This window comes from Lithobates pipiens, unplaced genomic scaffold (genome assembly GCF_037356315.1).
Source record: "Lithobates pipiens isolate NorthernLeopardFrog02 unplaced genomic scaffold, aLitPip1_a1.2 Scaffold_27, whole genome shotgun sequence".
Lineage (NCBI taxonomy): Eukaryota > Metazoa > Chordata > Amphibia > Anura > Ranidae > Lithobates > Lithobates pipiens.
In genome coordinates this window covers 180,710,456-180,727,227 of record NW_027507788.1, presented here as the reverse complement: position 1 = coordinate 180,727,227, position 16,772 = coordinate 180,710,456, and the positions used below count along the sequence as shown (strand labels likewise).

The 16,772-nt window shown below is 42.6% G+C and overlaps 1 protein-coding gene across 2 annotated transcripts in view; it reads left to right on the top strand.

The window, feature by feature from the left end:
- Nucleotides 1-16,772, top strand: part of DISP3 (dispatched RND transporter family member 3) — a 278,254-nt gene that overhangs the window by 252,719 nt on the left and 8,763 nt on the right. For both annotated transcript variants that reach the window (XM_077457961.1, XM_077457962.1), the window contains exons 17-20: nucleotides 13-158; nucleotides 3,480-3,639; nucleotides 5,685-5,798; nucleotides 7,677-7,843. In XM_077457961.1, coding sequence (XP_077314087.1) covers nucleotides 13-158; nucleotides 3,480-3,639; nucleotides 5,685-5,798; nucleotides 7,677-7,843 — 587 coding nt within the window. The remainder of the gene's footprint in view (nucleotides 1-12; nucleotides 159-3,479; nucleotides 3,640-5,684; nucleotides 5,799-7,676; nucleotides 7,844-16,772) is intronic.

The window sequence follows — 16,772 nt, the reverse complement described above, 5'->3', positions numbered from 1 at the left end:
TTTGTCTTTCAGGGTACAGTATTTCATCCTTTCTTCAAATGTTACACCCTGAATGTAAGAACATTCCTGAGCCAAACCTTCTCCCAGGTCAGCTCTCCCATGGTGCTGTCGGTGTAAAGGATGGAAAAGTCCAGTGGATCTCTATGGCATTTGAATCGGTAAGGGTCAAAGAGATCTTATGTATACTGCAGAGACCAATGTGTCAAACAGAGGCAATGGCATCCTCCATATTTCTTTCAGATTTCCTTTAAGGTGAACCCATTGATATAAAAAAAATACAAAAAACGTTGACAACTCCATTCTCCAAATGTGGGCACCTTGAGATTGATGAAAGCAACTTGTCTATGTTTCAGTCAGCAGCTTACAAAGAACAACAGTTCTTTCCTGTGTTTCCTATGACATATGGGTACCTCTCCATTGGCTATTGAGACATTCTCTTTGCATTATGAGATGGTGGGATTGCATGGGACTAGCATCCGACTATTACCTGTGAACCATCAAAAATGCCATGATCCTTTTAACAAGCTGATGGGAATGGCCCAGGTGAAAAAAATTGAAAACAAAATCTCTTTGCATAAAAAGAGCGGAGCTTTTCGATTGCAATTGATTTTGCTGTAACAAGAAATCTCATATTTGTAGATTGAGCCCCATAGGCAAAACATGCTTACCTACTCTCTTCTTTTCTTTATGTAGAGGATATGGGTTTTAAGGGTATTTATAGAGTGTGGAATTCATTTGGATACTCTCGTGTATTTCTTTTTTTTGTGTGTGTGTGTATTAGATTAATAATGGTATGGTGTGGCTTTATTTATTTATTTGACTTTTTTCAGTCTTTTTCTTTTTTTCTGTCTTTTAATGAAAAAAAGGAAAATGATGAGGCTAATGATTGGCCATTTTTTTTAACAAGCCTACGATATTTGAAAGGGGCCTCCTGAACCCTTACATTAAAGCCATTTGCACCCTTTAAAACCAACAAAAAAGTGTATGAAACCATAAATCTATTTTCCAGTATAGACCACCAATCTGATAGACCTTAGAGGCAACCTAATGGCCAACTGAAGTTCACATGGCAGGTATACAATGTGAGGTAGTGGTTTAACATTATTAGCCTATAATCCCCTTTCCCTTTGTCCTCAATTCTTTTAGTAAAAATGGCAAAATTTTGCTAAAATCTTCACAGTTTACAAAAATTTTAGTTTGAAAGATTTTATTTGGTCAGACTGTTGCCAACATTTCAAGAAAACGAAAAAGGTCAGGTTTGCTCACCCTTACACCTGGCCTTAGTTCTTCTACCTTACTGTATTTTAAAATTGGAGAAGGCAAAGGGGGAGACTTACTAAAACCTGAGTGTGCAAAATCTGCTGCAGCTTTGCTTAAGAACCAATCAGTGTCCAGGTTTTATTGTCAAAGTTTAAAGAACAAACTGAAGTTAGAAGCTGATTGGCTACTATGCACAGCTGACCTGGATTCTGAGTGCACCGGGTTTAATAATTCTCAACCCCCAATGAATGTCGTCACATTCCCCTGTGTTGACTAAAGTTGGGAAATCCTCAAAGGATGTTATTAAGACGATCAGGATTAATGTACAGTATCGCACAAAAGTGAGTATACCCATCACATTTTTATAAATATTTTATTAAATCTTTTCATGTGACCACAATGAAGAAATTTGCCCTCAAAATAACTCAACACACAGCCATTAATGTCTAAACCGCTTGCAACAAAAGTGAGTTCACCCCTAAGTGAAAATGTCCAAATTAGGCTCAATTAGCCATTTTCCCTCCCCGGTGTCATGTGACTCGTTAATATTACAAGGTCTCAGGTGTGAATGGGGAGCAGGTGTTTTAAAATTGGTCTTATCGCTCTCACTCTCTCATACTGGTCACTAGAAGTTCAACATGGCACCTCATGGCAAAGAACTTGCTGAGGATCTGAAAAAAATAATTGTTGCTCTACATAAAGATGGCATAGGCTATAAGAAGATTGCCAAGACCCTGAAACTGAGCTGCATCACGGTGGCCAAGATCATATAGCGGTTTAACAGGTCAGGTTCCACTCAGGTCAGGCATTGGCATGGTCGACCAAAGGAGTTGAGTGCATGTTCTCAGTGACATATCCAGAGGTTATCTTTGGGAAAAATACATTTGAGAGCTGCCAGCATTGCTGCAGAGGTTGAAGGAGTGGGCGGTCAGCCTGTCAGTGCTCAGCCCATACGCCCTACATTGCATCAAATCGGTCTGCATGGTTGTTGTCCCAGAAGGAAGTCTCTTCTAAAGATGATGCACAAGAAAGCCCACAACAGTTTGCTGAAGACAAGCAGACTAAGGACATGGATTACTGGAACCATGTCCTGTGGTCTGATAAGGCCAAGATAAACTTATTTGGTTAAGATGGTGTCAAGTGTGTGTGGCGGCAACCAGATGAACAGTACAAAGACAAGTGTGTCTTGCCTACAGTCAAGCTGGTCTGGGGCTGCATGAGTGCTGCCAGCATTGGGGAGCAATGAATGCCAACATGTACTGTGACATACTGAAGCAGAACATGATCCCCTCCATCTGGAGACTGGGCCGCAGGGCAGTATTCTAACATGATAACGACCCCAAACACACCTCCAAGACTACCACTACCTTGCGAAAGAAGCTGGGGGTAAAGGTAATTGACTGGCCAAGCATGTCTCCAGATCTAAACCCTATTGAACATCTGTGGGGCATCATCAAAAGGAAGGTGGAGAAGCGCAAGGTGTCTAACATCCACCAGCTCTGTGATGTCATCATGGAGAAGTGGAAGAAGATTCCAGTGGTAACCTGTGTAGCTCTGGTGATCTCCATGCCCAAGAGGGTTAAGGCAGTGCTGGAAAATAATGGTGGCCACACAAAATATTGATACTTTTGGCCTGATTTTGAAAATTTCACTTAGGGGTGTACTCACTTTTGTTACCAGCGGTTTAGACATTAATGGCTGTGTGTTAGGTTATTTTGAGGGGACAGCAAATTTACACTTTTATACAAGCTGTACACTCACTACTTCACATTGTAGCAAAGTGTCATTTCTTCAGTGTTGTCACATGAAAAGATAGAAGAAAATATTTACAAAAAAATATTTACAAAAATGTGAGGGGTGTACTCACTTTTGTGAACTACAGTATATATATAAATGTTTATTGAGTCCAGAAATTTCAATTTTCATGGCTGGTTTTATAAACATTTACTTGTGATGAGGACTGTCACTTGTCTTGGACACAAAGCCAGAGCTCCTCTCTTAGGTTTTTACCTATTGGGTTATTCATATATTCATTACGATTTCATGAATTCCTCCAGAAGCCCTGTATAAGTAAGCATAACAAGATTGTTACCCAATCCTCCAGCGTCTTCCGCGGGATAAAAATAAAACAAGGACAAGCATGGAAAAACCCCCATCCTGGTGACCCCCCAGTGCTTTCCTGCTACATGCATGTATAATGAATGATCCTTCTTTCGCAGACCACCTACAAGGGCAAATCGTCTTTCCAGACATACAAGGACTATCTGAAGTGGGAGTCTTTCCTCCAACAGCAGCTGCTGCGTCTCCCTGCGGACTCAGCTCTCAAACATGGATTTCAGACCTGCGAGCACTGGAAGGAGATCTTCATGGAAATTATAGGCAAGTGACAGCTACCACAATACTTTGTAAACGACCTTTCGTATGGGGCATTTTAGTGAGTACTGATGTAAATTCTATCACCAACAAAACTATTCGTTTTTAGTGAGTTGAATCACAAGACTCTTGACAGCTCAGGTAAAATGTACCTATCTTCTCCTTGTTAATGCTTTCTGTCCCACTGCTTGTACCTCCGTTCTCCGCTGCATTCAAGAGACACCACTGCCTGATGAATCTTCAGAATTTGGCACCTTTGTGTGGATTGGGTGCCTGACTCCCCTCTAAACGTTGTGCTTCCTAATGCTGACCCCTACATAACTACAGGGCAAAATATCAGTGTAGGTGCTGACAGAAGGAACCACAGCACACAGCATTGGAGTGAGGACCCAACACACACAAAAGAATTGAATGATGTAGACTGGTGTTTCTCAAACTTTTTAAGATGGAGGAACCCATGGCGGCCTAATGGAAACAATGCTAAGTACTATTACTTGAGGTCACAGTAGGTTAGTGGGATGGGCAATGGTAATAATGCTCCTTACATTCATGGTCACATTGGGAAGAATCCCCCCTTACAGGTTTAAAACAATGGTCTTCAAACTGCATTCCATGGGCCAGATGTGGCCCTTTGCTTGCCTTTGTTCGGCTCTTAGCCCTATTCCTCCCAGTGACACCAACAAAGGGGAATTATTCCTTCCACCTACACCAAAAATGGAAAGCTATTCATCCCACTAACACCCAATGATGGGCATAATTCTTCCCACTAATAAAAAATGATGGGGCACTATTCCTCCCACTAATCCCAATGATGAAGATTATTCTTCCTACTAATACCAATGCTTCCTACTGCCCACATGCATTATGTAATTTTTTTTTACACCCACTTACGACCAAGTATGGGGTATTTTTTACTCCCACTGGGCACAGTCTGGCCCTCCTAAAGTCTAAAGGACAGTGAACTGGCCCATTGCTTTGAAAGTTTGGAGAACCATGGTTTAAAAGACCATTGGTGTCAGTGGTTACCTATCTGAAAAGCAGAAATTGCTCATTGAAAGAAAACCTGGCAACCTCTGGAGGAACCCTAGCTGAGAAAGGCTGCTGTAGGCTCTTCAGGCAGTGATACTTCTTGAATACTGCGGAGAACGGTGGTTCAGGCAGAGAGGAAGGTAATAACTGCCTCTTCTTTTCCATGCATTGAAAAAAATAAATAATAATCTGTTGGGTGGTGATCAGGTCACTTTAAAGCAAACATTTCTTGAGAGACATGCGTGACTTGCCCCTTCTGAAGATGGGATCTCTGGCTAGTACACTGACCAGCTGAGTTGAAGAATGTTTGAGTGACTTGCCTGGAACAAGTTTTCATGTCTTGAACATTAATGGCTGTGTGTTGACTTATTTTGAGGGGACAGCAAATTTACACTGTAAGCCCTTGTACACACGGTCAGAGATTCCGTCGGAATGTGTCCGATCGGAGCGTTTTGTCGGATATTCCGACTGTGTGTGGTCTGCATCGGACTGTTTCCGTCGGAATATCCATCGGACCAACTTTTCCAACTTGCTGGAAATATTTTCCGACAAAATGCTCCGATTGGACATACTCCGATCATGTGTAGAGAATTCCGATCGGAAAAAGTGCCACGCATGCTCAGATCAAATTCCTACACCAAAGCTATTGGCTACTAGCGTGAACATAGTCCCATCGTAACTAAATAACGTCATCACATCGGATTTTCTGACAACTTTATCCGACCGTGTGTATACAACATTTTCGGACAAAATCCGTCGGACAAAATCCATCGGACAAAATCCGTCGGACAAAATCCGACGAACCAAATCATACGGATTTGGTTGTCGGAATCTCCGACCGTGTGTACAAGGGCTTATAGAAGCTGTGCACTCACTACTTTACATTGTAGCAAAGTGTCATTTCTGCAGTGTTGTCACATGAAAAGATAGAATAAAATATAAAAAAAAAAAAGTATATATATTTGTTTTTCCACTAGTTAGTTTTGAAGATGTGTAGACTTTTACTCTGTTGTGTCTTTCAGGGGTGCAGAGCGCTTTGTACGGCTTGATTCTGTCACTGGTTATCTGCGTGGCGGCTGTGGCGATCTTCACTACACACATTCTCCTGCTCCTCCCGGTGCTCTTTACCATTTTAGGTACACATACAATGGATCCATAATGCATTTATATCTGCCACATAATATGCCATCTCATCAAATCACTGTTTGACTTTCCATTCTGTTGTGTTCAGTATTGCACGTTGTCCATTATTGGAGATGCTTCATGCTCTGTTAAGGCTTGATGACCTGCAGAATGAAGGCTGAGCCCTTAAGATGTGTGATCTGTTTAGGCGCATCTGGAACAGATACATTAGACTCATTAGAAAATTGAATTTTGTCTCATCTGCAGATATAGGGGGAGTGTGCTTGTATTGCCAATGTCTATTCTGAGCAAACTACATACAATCAAATGCCTTTAGAAATATATTGAGAGCTGATTATATTTCATACAGGGATTTGTAGATTCTCTCTCTAGCTGCTGTGCAGTCATCTCTGTTTATGGGAGCTTATACAGGGTGATAAGGAAATCAGCAACTTTTGCTCACAATGAGGGATTTGAACATTTATTTGGAATAGAAAAAGTTACAAAGTAAAAAAAAAAATTAAAGCAGAGAAATTAATGTGCAAGGAGATCCCCAGACAGGTGAAGAGATCACCTGGTCCCTTCACCAAAATTCGGGACTTTCAGGCTGCATGCACACTGAACGCTAAAATAATATTATAAAAACGGCAGTAGCTTTGCAGTGAGTCTTTCAACCTTTTTTAATGTTTTTGCAATATCATTTATTAGCATTTTTCCGCATTAGCGGTTTTTTATTTTTTTATTTTTTCAATGGATCAAAAACGTTGAACGCTGGTGAGCCATGTTTTTGAGCGTTTATGAACGTTTATCAGCTTTTATGAGCGTTTGCCGTTTTTTGTGGTCAGAGAAACGACTCCTGAACACGATTATATGGCGCTCAGAAAACAGCCCATAAGCTCCACTGCTGATAAACATCCAAAAACGTCCATGTGTGCATAAGGGATAGGATAACATAGAGGGGTAGTTTATGGGCTGTTAAAAAAAACGCCCAAACTCCCAAAAATGGCTGTTTATGAGCTTCAGTGTTCATGGAGCCTAAAGCTCCAATTTTGGACAGTTTCATGTAGGGCCTATTTTTCTTTATCGGGTTGTACTAGACACTGGGGATGTGTCAGAGACAGCAGTTATAGTCTCCCAGTATTTGAGTTGTGGTCCCTTAAAGGTGGATGGTTTTGGAGACAATGCTTGGCACCCAGGGATTCTCACCCATGCAGGGTGAGGTGTTTCGGGACTGATTTCCAGTACTCTCTGGATTAATTAGTCTGTATTTGGGACTCCGAATTTCAAAGGTTTAAAGAGTTTTGAGTAGGAAGAACCTCCAAACCCTGCCTACCAGGCAGTATAGAGGAGTTCCTGAGATGTGAGCAGGGTAAATGCTCTGGGAACCAAAACACTTGTTGCTGAACTCTTGCAGCCTGTACGGAACACTAAACCATGGTGGAGCCCTACACCAATATGGGACCAAGAGATCGGTGTTGAGCCAGTCATGTGATTTCTTTGTCAGAGCCCACTACCACTGACCTGCCGGGCTGCATGCTTGGTGCGGATTTTGTTGGGGCATGCAGTTTTTTCTTAATTTTTGCAATGGGTTCCCCTTAAAGTCCATACCAGACACAAAGGGACTGGTATGGATTGGGGGGGGGGGGGGGGGGCGCCATTTTATAAACATTTTAAATGCATCTGGGTTTTATTAGTATTAAAATAAACTTGTTGCTTTGTCCTGCATGGTCATTTAAATATCCCTTCCCTGGCATACCTCAATGGTAGAGCTGGGCAGACCTGGTTCTGAGTCATATGGTTGCTGACAATGCTAAAGTAGTACTGTTAGTTTTGCAGAATAACAGACATGGAACTCAGTTTGTATGTTTGTTCTTTCTCCTCTTGTGTTACAGGTGTGGTGTGTCTGGTGGTGACCTTAATGTACTGGCTGGGATGGGAGATGGGTGCAGTAGAGGCCATATCCCTATCAATTCTGGTTGGCTCATCTGTGGATTACTGTGTCCATTTGGTAGAAGGATACCTCCTCGCGGCAGACAGTGTTCCTCAACATCTCAAGGAGGTAACTCACTAGATCACGCAACCTCAAAACAACTCTAGAAATAAAGCTCTTTAATCATTACGTATCAAGATTTTACATTCCTTTTTCTTTTTTTTTTTTTTATAAATTCTTTTTATTCGTTTTAAAAGAAAAAGTACAGAACATAGCCTTGGGGCATTCCCCGGCTCAAACAATACAACACAACAGGTAAGGCAGAACACCTAAAAAACTATCAGCCTAACCCAAAGAACATACAACAACCAAACCCCATAGCTTGCTGCTAAAATTGACAGGAGCAATGTAAGTCCCAGTAATTAACACTAAGCGTAGTGATGCACTATAGGCAGTCTACCAACAGAGATCTACACGTGGGCGTCAACCGGATACTCAGGCATCCCAAACGCTACCCTAGAGAGAGCTTACTAGAGGAGTTGTCTACTGGATAGATTAGGTTGATAACCCAACAGGGCTGTCCCGCTCCCCAATCGTTGTCTCAGACTCCAACCAGATATTCCAAACCTTCTGAAACTTCTGAGGGCAACCCCGGATGGAATATACATTCCTTTTTTTTTTAAAGCAACAAAATAAACAAGATGATACAAATCATAGGAAGAAAGAATACATTTGCTTTAGAAACCAGGGTCTCAGTTGGCGAGTGATACAATAATACAAACAGAAAATCAGGTCCCCAATAACTGCCATCAGTTAGAGTGAAGACGGAGAATTGATAGTGAGATTGTGTTAGGAAGACAATCTATCTAGAGTGGTAGCCCTTCTCTGAACAGGCAAGTGGAAGTGTACGAGATTCCTCTGACATATATATGAAACTGCTTTAGGGAAATTAAAGAAGAAGAAAGAGAGATAAGGATAAGGAATAGAGTAGAAAAAAAAAAGGTAGCGGTGTGGAATAAAAGGAACGAAATGAAAGGCTATAGATATATCAAGAAGAAAAGAGAAGTGGGAAGATTGTTGGGAATACTAAAGCACACTGGTCAGGGAAGAAAGAAGGGGGGAAGGGTTGAGGGCTCCGGGGGAGATGTTGGGAGGTGGGGGTTGGTGGAGTCGGCACTGGAAAGAATCATCCTCATTATCCTGTATCTAGGGCCATTCCCTTATATATGGGTAGAGAGAGGAGATTCTTTGGGCTATTTACTATTCCAAGATATTAACAAAAGAGTTAAGAAGGAGCTTTTATCTATAGCTCAAGGTTAAAGTGATATTAAAGTCTTGTTTTTTTTTTGTTTAAAAATAACAAACACGTTATACTTACCTGCTCTGTGCAGTGGTTTTGCATAGAGCAGCCCAGATCCTTCTCTTATGGGGTCCCTCACCATTGCTCCTGGCAGCTGGCAACAAGCAGCTTGTTATGGGGGCATCTGAACCGAGCCCGAGCCGCAGCTCCATTCAGACACGGAGCTGCAGCTTGTCCCCGTCCCCCCTCTCTCCTCACTGGCTCATTGACAGTAGCGGGAGCCAATGGCACCTGCTGCTGTCTCAGCCAATGAGGAAGGAGAGTCCCCGGACTTCATGGCTCTCGTGCAACATTGCTGGATAGAGATGGGGCTCAGGTAAGTATTAGGGGGGATGAGGGGGGCTGCTGCACACAGAAAGTTTTTATCTTAATGCATAGAACTTCTGACTTTAGAACCCACTTTAAAGCTAGCCATAGATGGTTTGAATCTTGGCGGGTTCAGGGACCGGACGAGATTCGAACTATCTATTGGCAGGCTGATTGTACCCAAGTCGATCCATTGATTATTGCCAAAGGCTATAGCCACTCAAAATAATCACTGTGTTCCCCCAGCAGGGATGGCTCCCCCAAACCCCTTCCCATCCTGCTGGGAGAACACAATATTCCTGCGGGAGGGATTCCACCATCAACACTAAATATATTGGTAGGGAAATTGAGCAATTTTCTTAGCTGCAACCGTTGGTTGCAGTTGCAGGGGAAAGAACATCGCAACATTAATGGCTTGCCTAAGGAAGTCGGGTCAGCAAGTTGGCACTTAGAAATCAAGTTATAATAAGTAGTACAAAAACTGACACATTTAAGCTGGCTCTACACTGATAGATTTTTAAAAACAAAATGTATTTTTAAGAACATTCACTTTTATAGTCATAGTCAAGGTTAAATCTTTCTTTGCTTTCAACCACAGTAATGAGAAAATTTGAAGGAGCAAGATTTAAAATTTCTTAAGCCGCGTACACACGGGGGGACTGTATGGCCAACTTAGTCCGTCAGACAATCCGACGGACAGTTCGTCCTACTTTCGAATGAACGGACTTGACCACACACGATGAACAAACAGTCCGTTGAAAGCTTGCGCGATGACGTGTACAGCACGTACGACGGGACTAGAAATAGGACGTCCAATACACAGCAATGCAACCTTCCGCCGTGTAAATCCTTTCTGAGCATGCGCCATACTTAGTCCGTCGAACTAGCCTACTCACGAGTGGATTGTCTGCTGAAACCAAAGTCTGACGGACAATATTACGGAAATTCCGAAATACTTAGTCCGCCAAGCTGCACGCTGAAAAAGTCCGCTGAAGCCCACACACGAGCGGACTGTCCGCTGAAATGTGTTTAGACGGACTAAGTTGGCCAGACAGTCCGCCCATGTGTACGCGGCTTAATGCCCTATACACACGGTCAGACATTCCGACCACAAAATCCATCGGATTTTTTCCGACAGATTTTGGCCGAAATTTGTCTTGCATGCACACGGTCACACAAAGTTGTCGGGAAAATCCAATCGTTCGGAACGAGGTGACGTTATACACGTACGACGGGACTACGTAGAGGCCAGTAGCCATTAGCTTTCTTCTCCAAATTTTTTCTGAGCATGCGTGGCACTTTGAATTCACTACACATGATCGGAAAAAGTCAGATCGGATTTTCTTGTCGGAAAATTTTAGATGCAGCTCTCAAACTTTTTCCGTCGGAAATTCCATCAGAAAAAGTCCGATAAAGCGCACACACGATCGGATTTTCCGTCAACATAATCCAATCAGACTTTTGCTGTCGGAATTTCCGACTGTGTGTATGGAGCATTACAGTGTATGCGTTTTTTGTTTTAAGTTCATTCATTCCAAAATCAAATTTTAAAAGCCATTCAAATTTTGAAGTACTTTCGAACAACATTCTTCAAGGCGTCGAATGTAGTGAGAATAATGGTATGGAAATCTACTAGTGTGTGGCCAGAATAAATCCCTGTAGCTGTTAAAAAACTCAAACTGTGGTTTTATATGATAGGAATTTTATGAAGCTGATTCCAGATCCTTTCCATTTTCAGTTCTGTATGATATTGAGACATACAAATCCATTGCTGATTGGTGGGCCATATTTACATTATCATTACTACTATGAGATAAGAATTATTGCGCTCCTCCGCCATCTACAGGAATGCCCTTGACAAGTAACCTAATTCTTGTTGCAGTAAATCCATCGTAGTATCAGGTAGTATGCAGGCTCCTGGGAAATCAAGTGAGATAATGACATCAGCATGGGGGAGAGGATTCTGGGAAGTCACGTCCATTTTTGATTGCTTTGGTTCCAAGAAAGAACATTTTTAAATGCTGTTGCCAGTTGTATTTGCCAGTAAAAAGAGATGAGCCAATTTAAATTACAACTGATATAGCAATTTTATACAATCATTTTATACAATCATTTTATACGATCCATCACATTTTTTAACACAACTAGAATTATCTTGTTTAATATCCATGATTATAACTTGATATTTTTAGACCCTTGACATCAACATAACACAATCATGCGGCCTGCGGCTTCAAAGGGTTGAAGAGCCGACAGTCGGCTTTCTAGAAATAATAACCAATGCCGCTAATCAGCCGCTCGCCTGTTAATTCAAACAGCGGGAGGGGACTCCCCCCCCCTTCCTGCTCTCTTCCACGGTTTGCCGGTGCTCTCCACCCGAGTGACCAGCCGACACATCTGAACAACATTGTTCACGAACCTGAACAATGCCGGAAGCGGCTTTGATCGGTTTTCAGATCTAGTAACCCGGAAGGGATATCATGACATCCCTTCCAGTATACTGAAGACTTAATGGCGCCAGATTGAAAAACAATGACACCATTCAAAACAGTCAAACTTAGTGTTTTGAATGCTTTTAAGTGCAAAGGAGGAATTTGGAGTCTTAAGCCGCGTACACACGGGCGGACTGTCTGGCCAACTTAGTCCGTCGAAACACATTTCAGGGGACAGTCCGCTCGTGTGTGGGCTTCAGCGGACTTTTTCAGCGTGCAGTCTGGCGGACTAAGTATTTCGGAATTTCCGTAATATTGTCCGTCAGACTTTGGTTTCAGCGGACAATCCGCTCGTGAGTAGGCTATTTCGACGGACTAAGTATGGCGCATGCTCAGAAAGGATTTACACGGCGGAAGGTTGCATTGCTGTGTATTGGACGTCCTATTTCTAGTCCCGTCGTACGTGCTGTACACGTCATCGCGCAAGCTTTCAACGGACTGTTTGTTCATCCGTGTGTGGTCAAGTCCGTTCATTCGAAAGTATGACGGACTGTCCGTCGGATTGTCTGACGGACTAAGTTGGCCATACAGTCCGCCTGTGTGTACGCGTCTTTATAGAGTATTTGTCACATGCCTATTACTGTCACAAGGGATGTTTATATTTCTTGTGACAGCAATAAACGTTATCAAAAATAAGTAAAAAAAAAAGAAAAGAAAAAAAGAAATTCGAAAGTGCCCTATCCCTCCGTGCTTGAATGCATACATAAGTCCTGCAAATGTAAACAGTGTTCAAGCCAAACATGTGAGGTATCACTGGGATTGTTAGAGCGAGAGCAATAATTCTAGCACAGGACCACCTCTTTTACTCTAAACTGGTAACCTGTAGACATTTTTAAAGTGTTGCCTATGGAGATTTTTAAGCACCGTAGTTTGTCGCCATTCCACGAGTGTGAACAATTTTAAAGCATGACACAAAACTGACACAAAAATTGCGATAACTTTACTGTTTTTTTTTTTATTCACGAAAGTGCTTCCAAAAAAATTGCATTTGAAAGACTGCTGCGCAAATACACTGTGACAAAAAATATTTCAACGATTGCCATTTTATTCTCTAGGGCAGTGATGGCGAACCTTGGCACCCTAGATGTTTTGGAACTACATTTCCCATGCAGAGTGCATGAGCATCATGGGAAATGTAGTTCCGTAACATCTGGGGTGCCAAGGTTCGCCATCACTGCTCTAGGGCCTCTGCTAATATATATATATATATATATATATATATATATATATATAAATATAAAAATGTTTGGGGGTTCTAAGTAATTTTCCAGCAAAATATACTGATTTTAACTTGTAAGCAATACGTGTCAGGAAAAGGCTTAAAGTGGTGTTGCCACCCAAAAAAAAAAAAAAAAAAATAGTTTAACCACTTGCCGACTGCCGCACGCTGATGTACGTCGGCAGAATGGCACGCGCAGGCATATTGGCGTACACGTACATCCATGCCTTCCCGCGGGTGGGCCCCCCCCCCCCCCGGTGCCAGTGGCGGTCGAATTCCGCACAGGAGCGATCCGGGATGAGGGGGCGGCCATTCATTCATGGCCACCCCCTCGCGATCGCTCCTGACGAATGAAATGCTTCCCCTACATCACTTCCTCTCCTGTATTGTAAACACAGGCAGAGGAAGTGATGCAATCTCTCCTCGTGTCGGTCTTTTTCGTTCCGGCACCGAGGAGAGATGATCAGTGAGTTGCACCAACACACTACACTAACAGTAGAACATGCCAGGCACACTTCCACCCCCCCTTCACCCCCCGATCACCCCCCCAATCACCCCTGCACCCCCAGTCACAGTGACCAATTGCATTTTTTTTTATTATTGCATTGGTGTCATTTGTGACTGCAATAACTGTTAGGGCAGTTAGGGTTAGCCCCCTTTAGATCTAGGGTACCCCCTAACCCCCCCCAATAAAGGTTTAACCCCGTGATCACCCCCCGTCGCCAGTGTCACTAATAAGCGATCGTTTTCTGATCGCTGTATTAGTGTCACAGGTGACGCTAGTTAGGCAGGTAGGTATTTAGGTTCGCCGCAGCTTTTTATAGCGTCAGGGACCCCCATATACTACCGCATAAAGCCCCCTGATTGCCCCCTAGTTAACTCTTTCACCAGTGATCACCATATAACTGTTACAGGTGACGCTGGTTGGTTGGTTAATTTTTTTATAGTTTCAGGGCACCCGCCATTGATTACCTAATAAAGGTTTAACCCCCTGATCACCTGGCGGGTGATATAAGTTTGAGGGTCAGATAGGGTCTGCGTCGCCCCAGGCAGCGTCAGGTTAGTGCCAGTACCGCTAACACCCACGCACAAAGCATACACCTCCCTTAGTAATATAGTATCTGAACAGATCAATATCTGATCTGATCAGATCTATATTAGCGTCGCCAGCAGTTTAGGTTTCCCAAAAATGCATTGTTAGCGGGATCAGCCCAGATACCTGCTAGCACCTGCGTTTAGCCCCTCCGCCCAGCCCACCCAAGTGCAGTATCGATCGATCACTGTCACTTACAAACACTTACAAACACTAAACACATAACTGCAGACAATGAACTCTGTCGTCCTCGTGGAGACCCTGCATACGACCTTAGAAAGCCTGAAGGCGGTGCTTGGCTTTCGGGGCCCCGTACGCAGCTAGGCTCCCAAAAAATCCCACACATGTGGTATCCCCATACTCAGGAGAAGCAGCAGAATTTATTTTGGGGTGTCATTTCACATATGCCCATAGCATGTGTGAGCAATATATTATTTAGTGACAACTTTGTGAAAAAAAAAAAAAAAGTTTGTAATTTTCCCGCAACTTCTGGCAAAAATATAAAATATTCCATGGAATCAACATGCCTCTCAGCAAATAGCTTGGGGTGTCTACTTTCTAAAATGGGGTCATTTTGGGGGGGTTTTGTGCCATCTTGGCATTTTATGGCCTTCAAAACTGTGATAGGTAGTGAGGAGTGAAAATTACAAAAGTATGCCCTTAGAAATCATGAAGGTGGTGCTTGGCTTTCGGGGCCCCGTACGCGGCTAGGCTTCCAAAAAGTCGACCACATGTGGTATCTCCTCAGGAGAAGCAGCAGAATATATTTTGGGGTACAATTCCACATATAACTGTGGCATGTGTGAGCAATATATCATTTAGTGACAACTTTGTGTAAAAAAAAAAATTTTTTTTTTTTTGTCATTATTCAATCGCTTGAGGCAAAAAAATAAAATATTCAATGGGCTCAACATGCCTCTTATCAATTTCCTTAGGGTGTCTACTTTCCAAAATGGGGTAATTTGGGGGGGTTTTGTACTGCCCTGCCATTTTAGCACCTCAAGAAATGAGATAGGCAGTCATAAACTAAAAGCTGCGTAAATTCCAGAAAATGTACCTTAGTTTGTAGACGTGACAACTTTTGCGCAAACCAATAAATATACACTTATTGACTTTTTTTTACCAAAGACATGTGGCTGAATACATTTTGGCCTAAATGTATGACTAAAATTGAGTTTATTGGAGTTTTCTAATAGCAAAAAGTAGAAAATATCATTTTTTTTCAAAATTTTCGGTCTTTTTACTTTTATATCGCAAAAAATAAAAATCGCAGAGTCAGTCAAATACCTTTAAAAGAAAGCTCTATTTGTGGGAAAAAAAGGACGCAAATTTTGTTTGGGTACAACACTGCATGACCGCGCAATTACCAGTTAAAGCAGCGCAGTGCCAAATTGTAAAAAGACCTCTGGTCATTGACCAGCAAAATGGTCCGGTCTGAAAGTGGTTAAAATTCTTAAAAAAAAATAAAAATAATAATTGGAAATTTTTTTTTACTCACCTCTAAATGCCTGTTGCTAGGGGCTCCCTCATAGTCTGCCTCCTTCACTGCCCGGGCTGGTGACAACACTTCCCCTCGCGCCGCACAGTCACCTGGTACCTGTCACGTGTCCCAGATGACTGTGCGGCGTATCACGGCGCCCTGCGCAGTGGGTGCCGGGCTGTGAAGCCACAGCCGGGTGCCCACAGTAAGGATGATGGCGCCGCGAGCGGAGCGGGGAACGAGGGTGGGCTTCGTTCCCCTGCATCGCTGGACCCTGGGACAGGTAAGTGTCCGATTATTAAAAGTCAGCAGCTGCAGTATTTGTAGCAGCTGACTTTTAATTTTTTTTTAATTCCAGCCAACAAAAGATTGAGAGCATGTTCTGTATTTTTCGGTCGGAAAAATTTGGATCGGAAATTCTGATCATCTGTGCAAATTCCTTCGCACAAAATTCCTACGCATGCTCGGAAACAATTCGAAGCATGCTCGGAAGCATTGAACTTAATTTTCTCGGCTCGTCGTAGTGTTGTACGTCACCACGTTCTTGACGGTCGAAAGTTCAGAGAACTTTTGTGTGACCGTGTGTGTTCATGCCAAGCTGGAGGAAAATCCGCTCGTGTGTACGGGGCATTAGGCATGAAGGGGTTAATAACCTATGACAGTCTTGCAGTCTTGATATTTAAATGCCATTATTCATTAAAAAAAAACATATACAGTTATCCTCTAGAGGACACGTCTAGGTTTATTCATTTCATATAGCAATAAAACCTATTTTAATAGCATTAGGAATGATTAGAATCTCTGTCAGGTTCTTATCACTGTCTGTAATCTGGTTAGAGATACAGATAGGGTCCCATCTTGGTGTGACAGGTTGTCACTGAGTCAGTAAGTAAATGAAAACCTTACCAGTGGACACATGCAACAATAAAAACCTGACAGAGGTTCTAATGAATGAAAGAAAAGAAAGAAAGATTTGCTGGAGACTTTTAAAGTAGATCACTACCAGCGTTAAAGCAATGCATATCATAAAAGACAAATTTAGGTGCCACCGAGGTAAAGTCCAACTAGATGGCTGTGATTTCACCCAGGGACAGGGAGAGCCCATCCT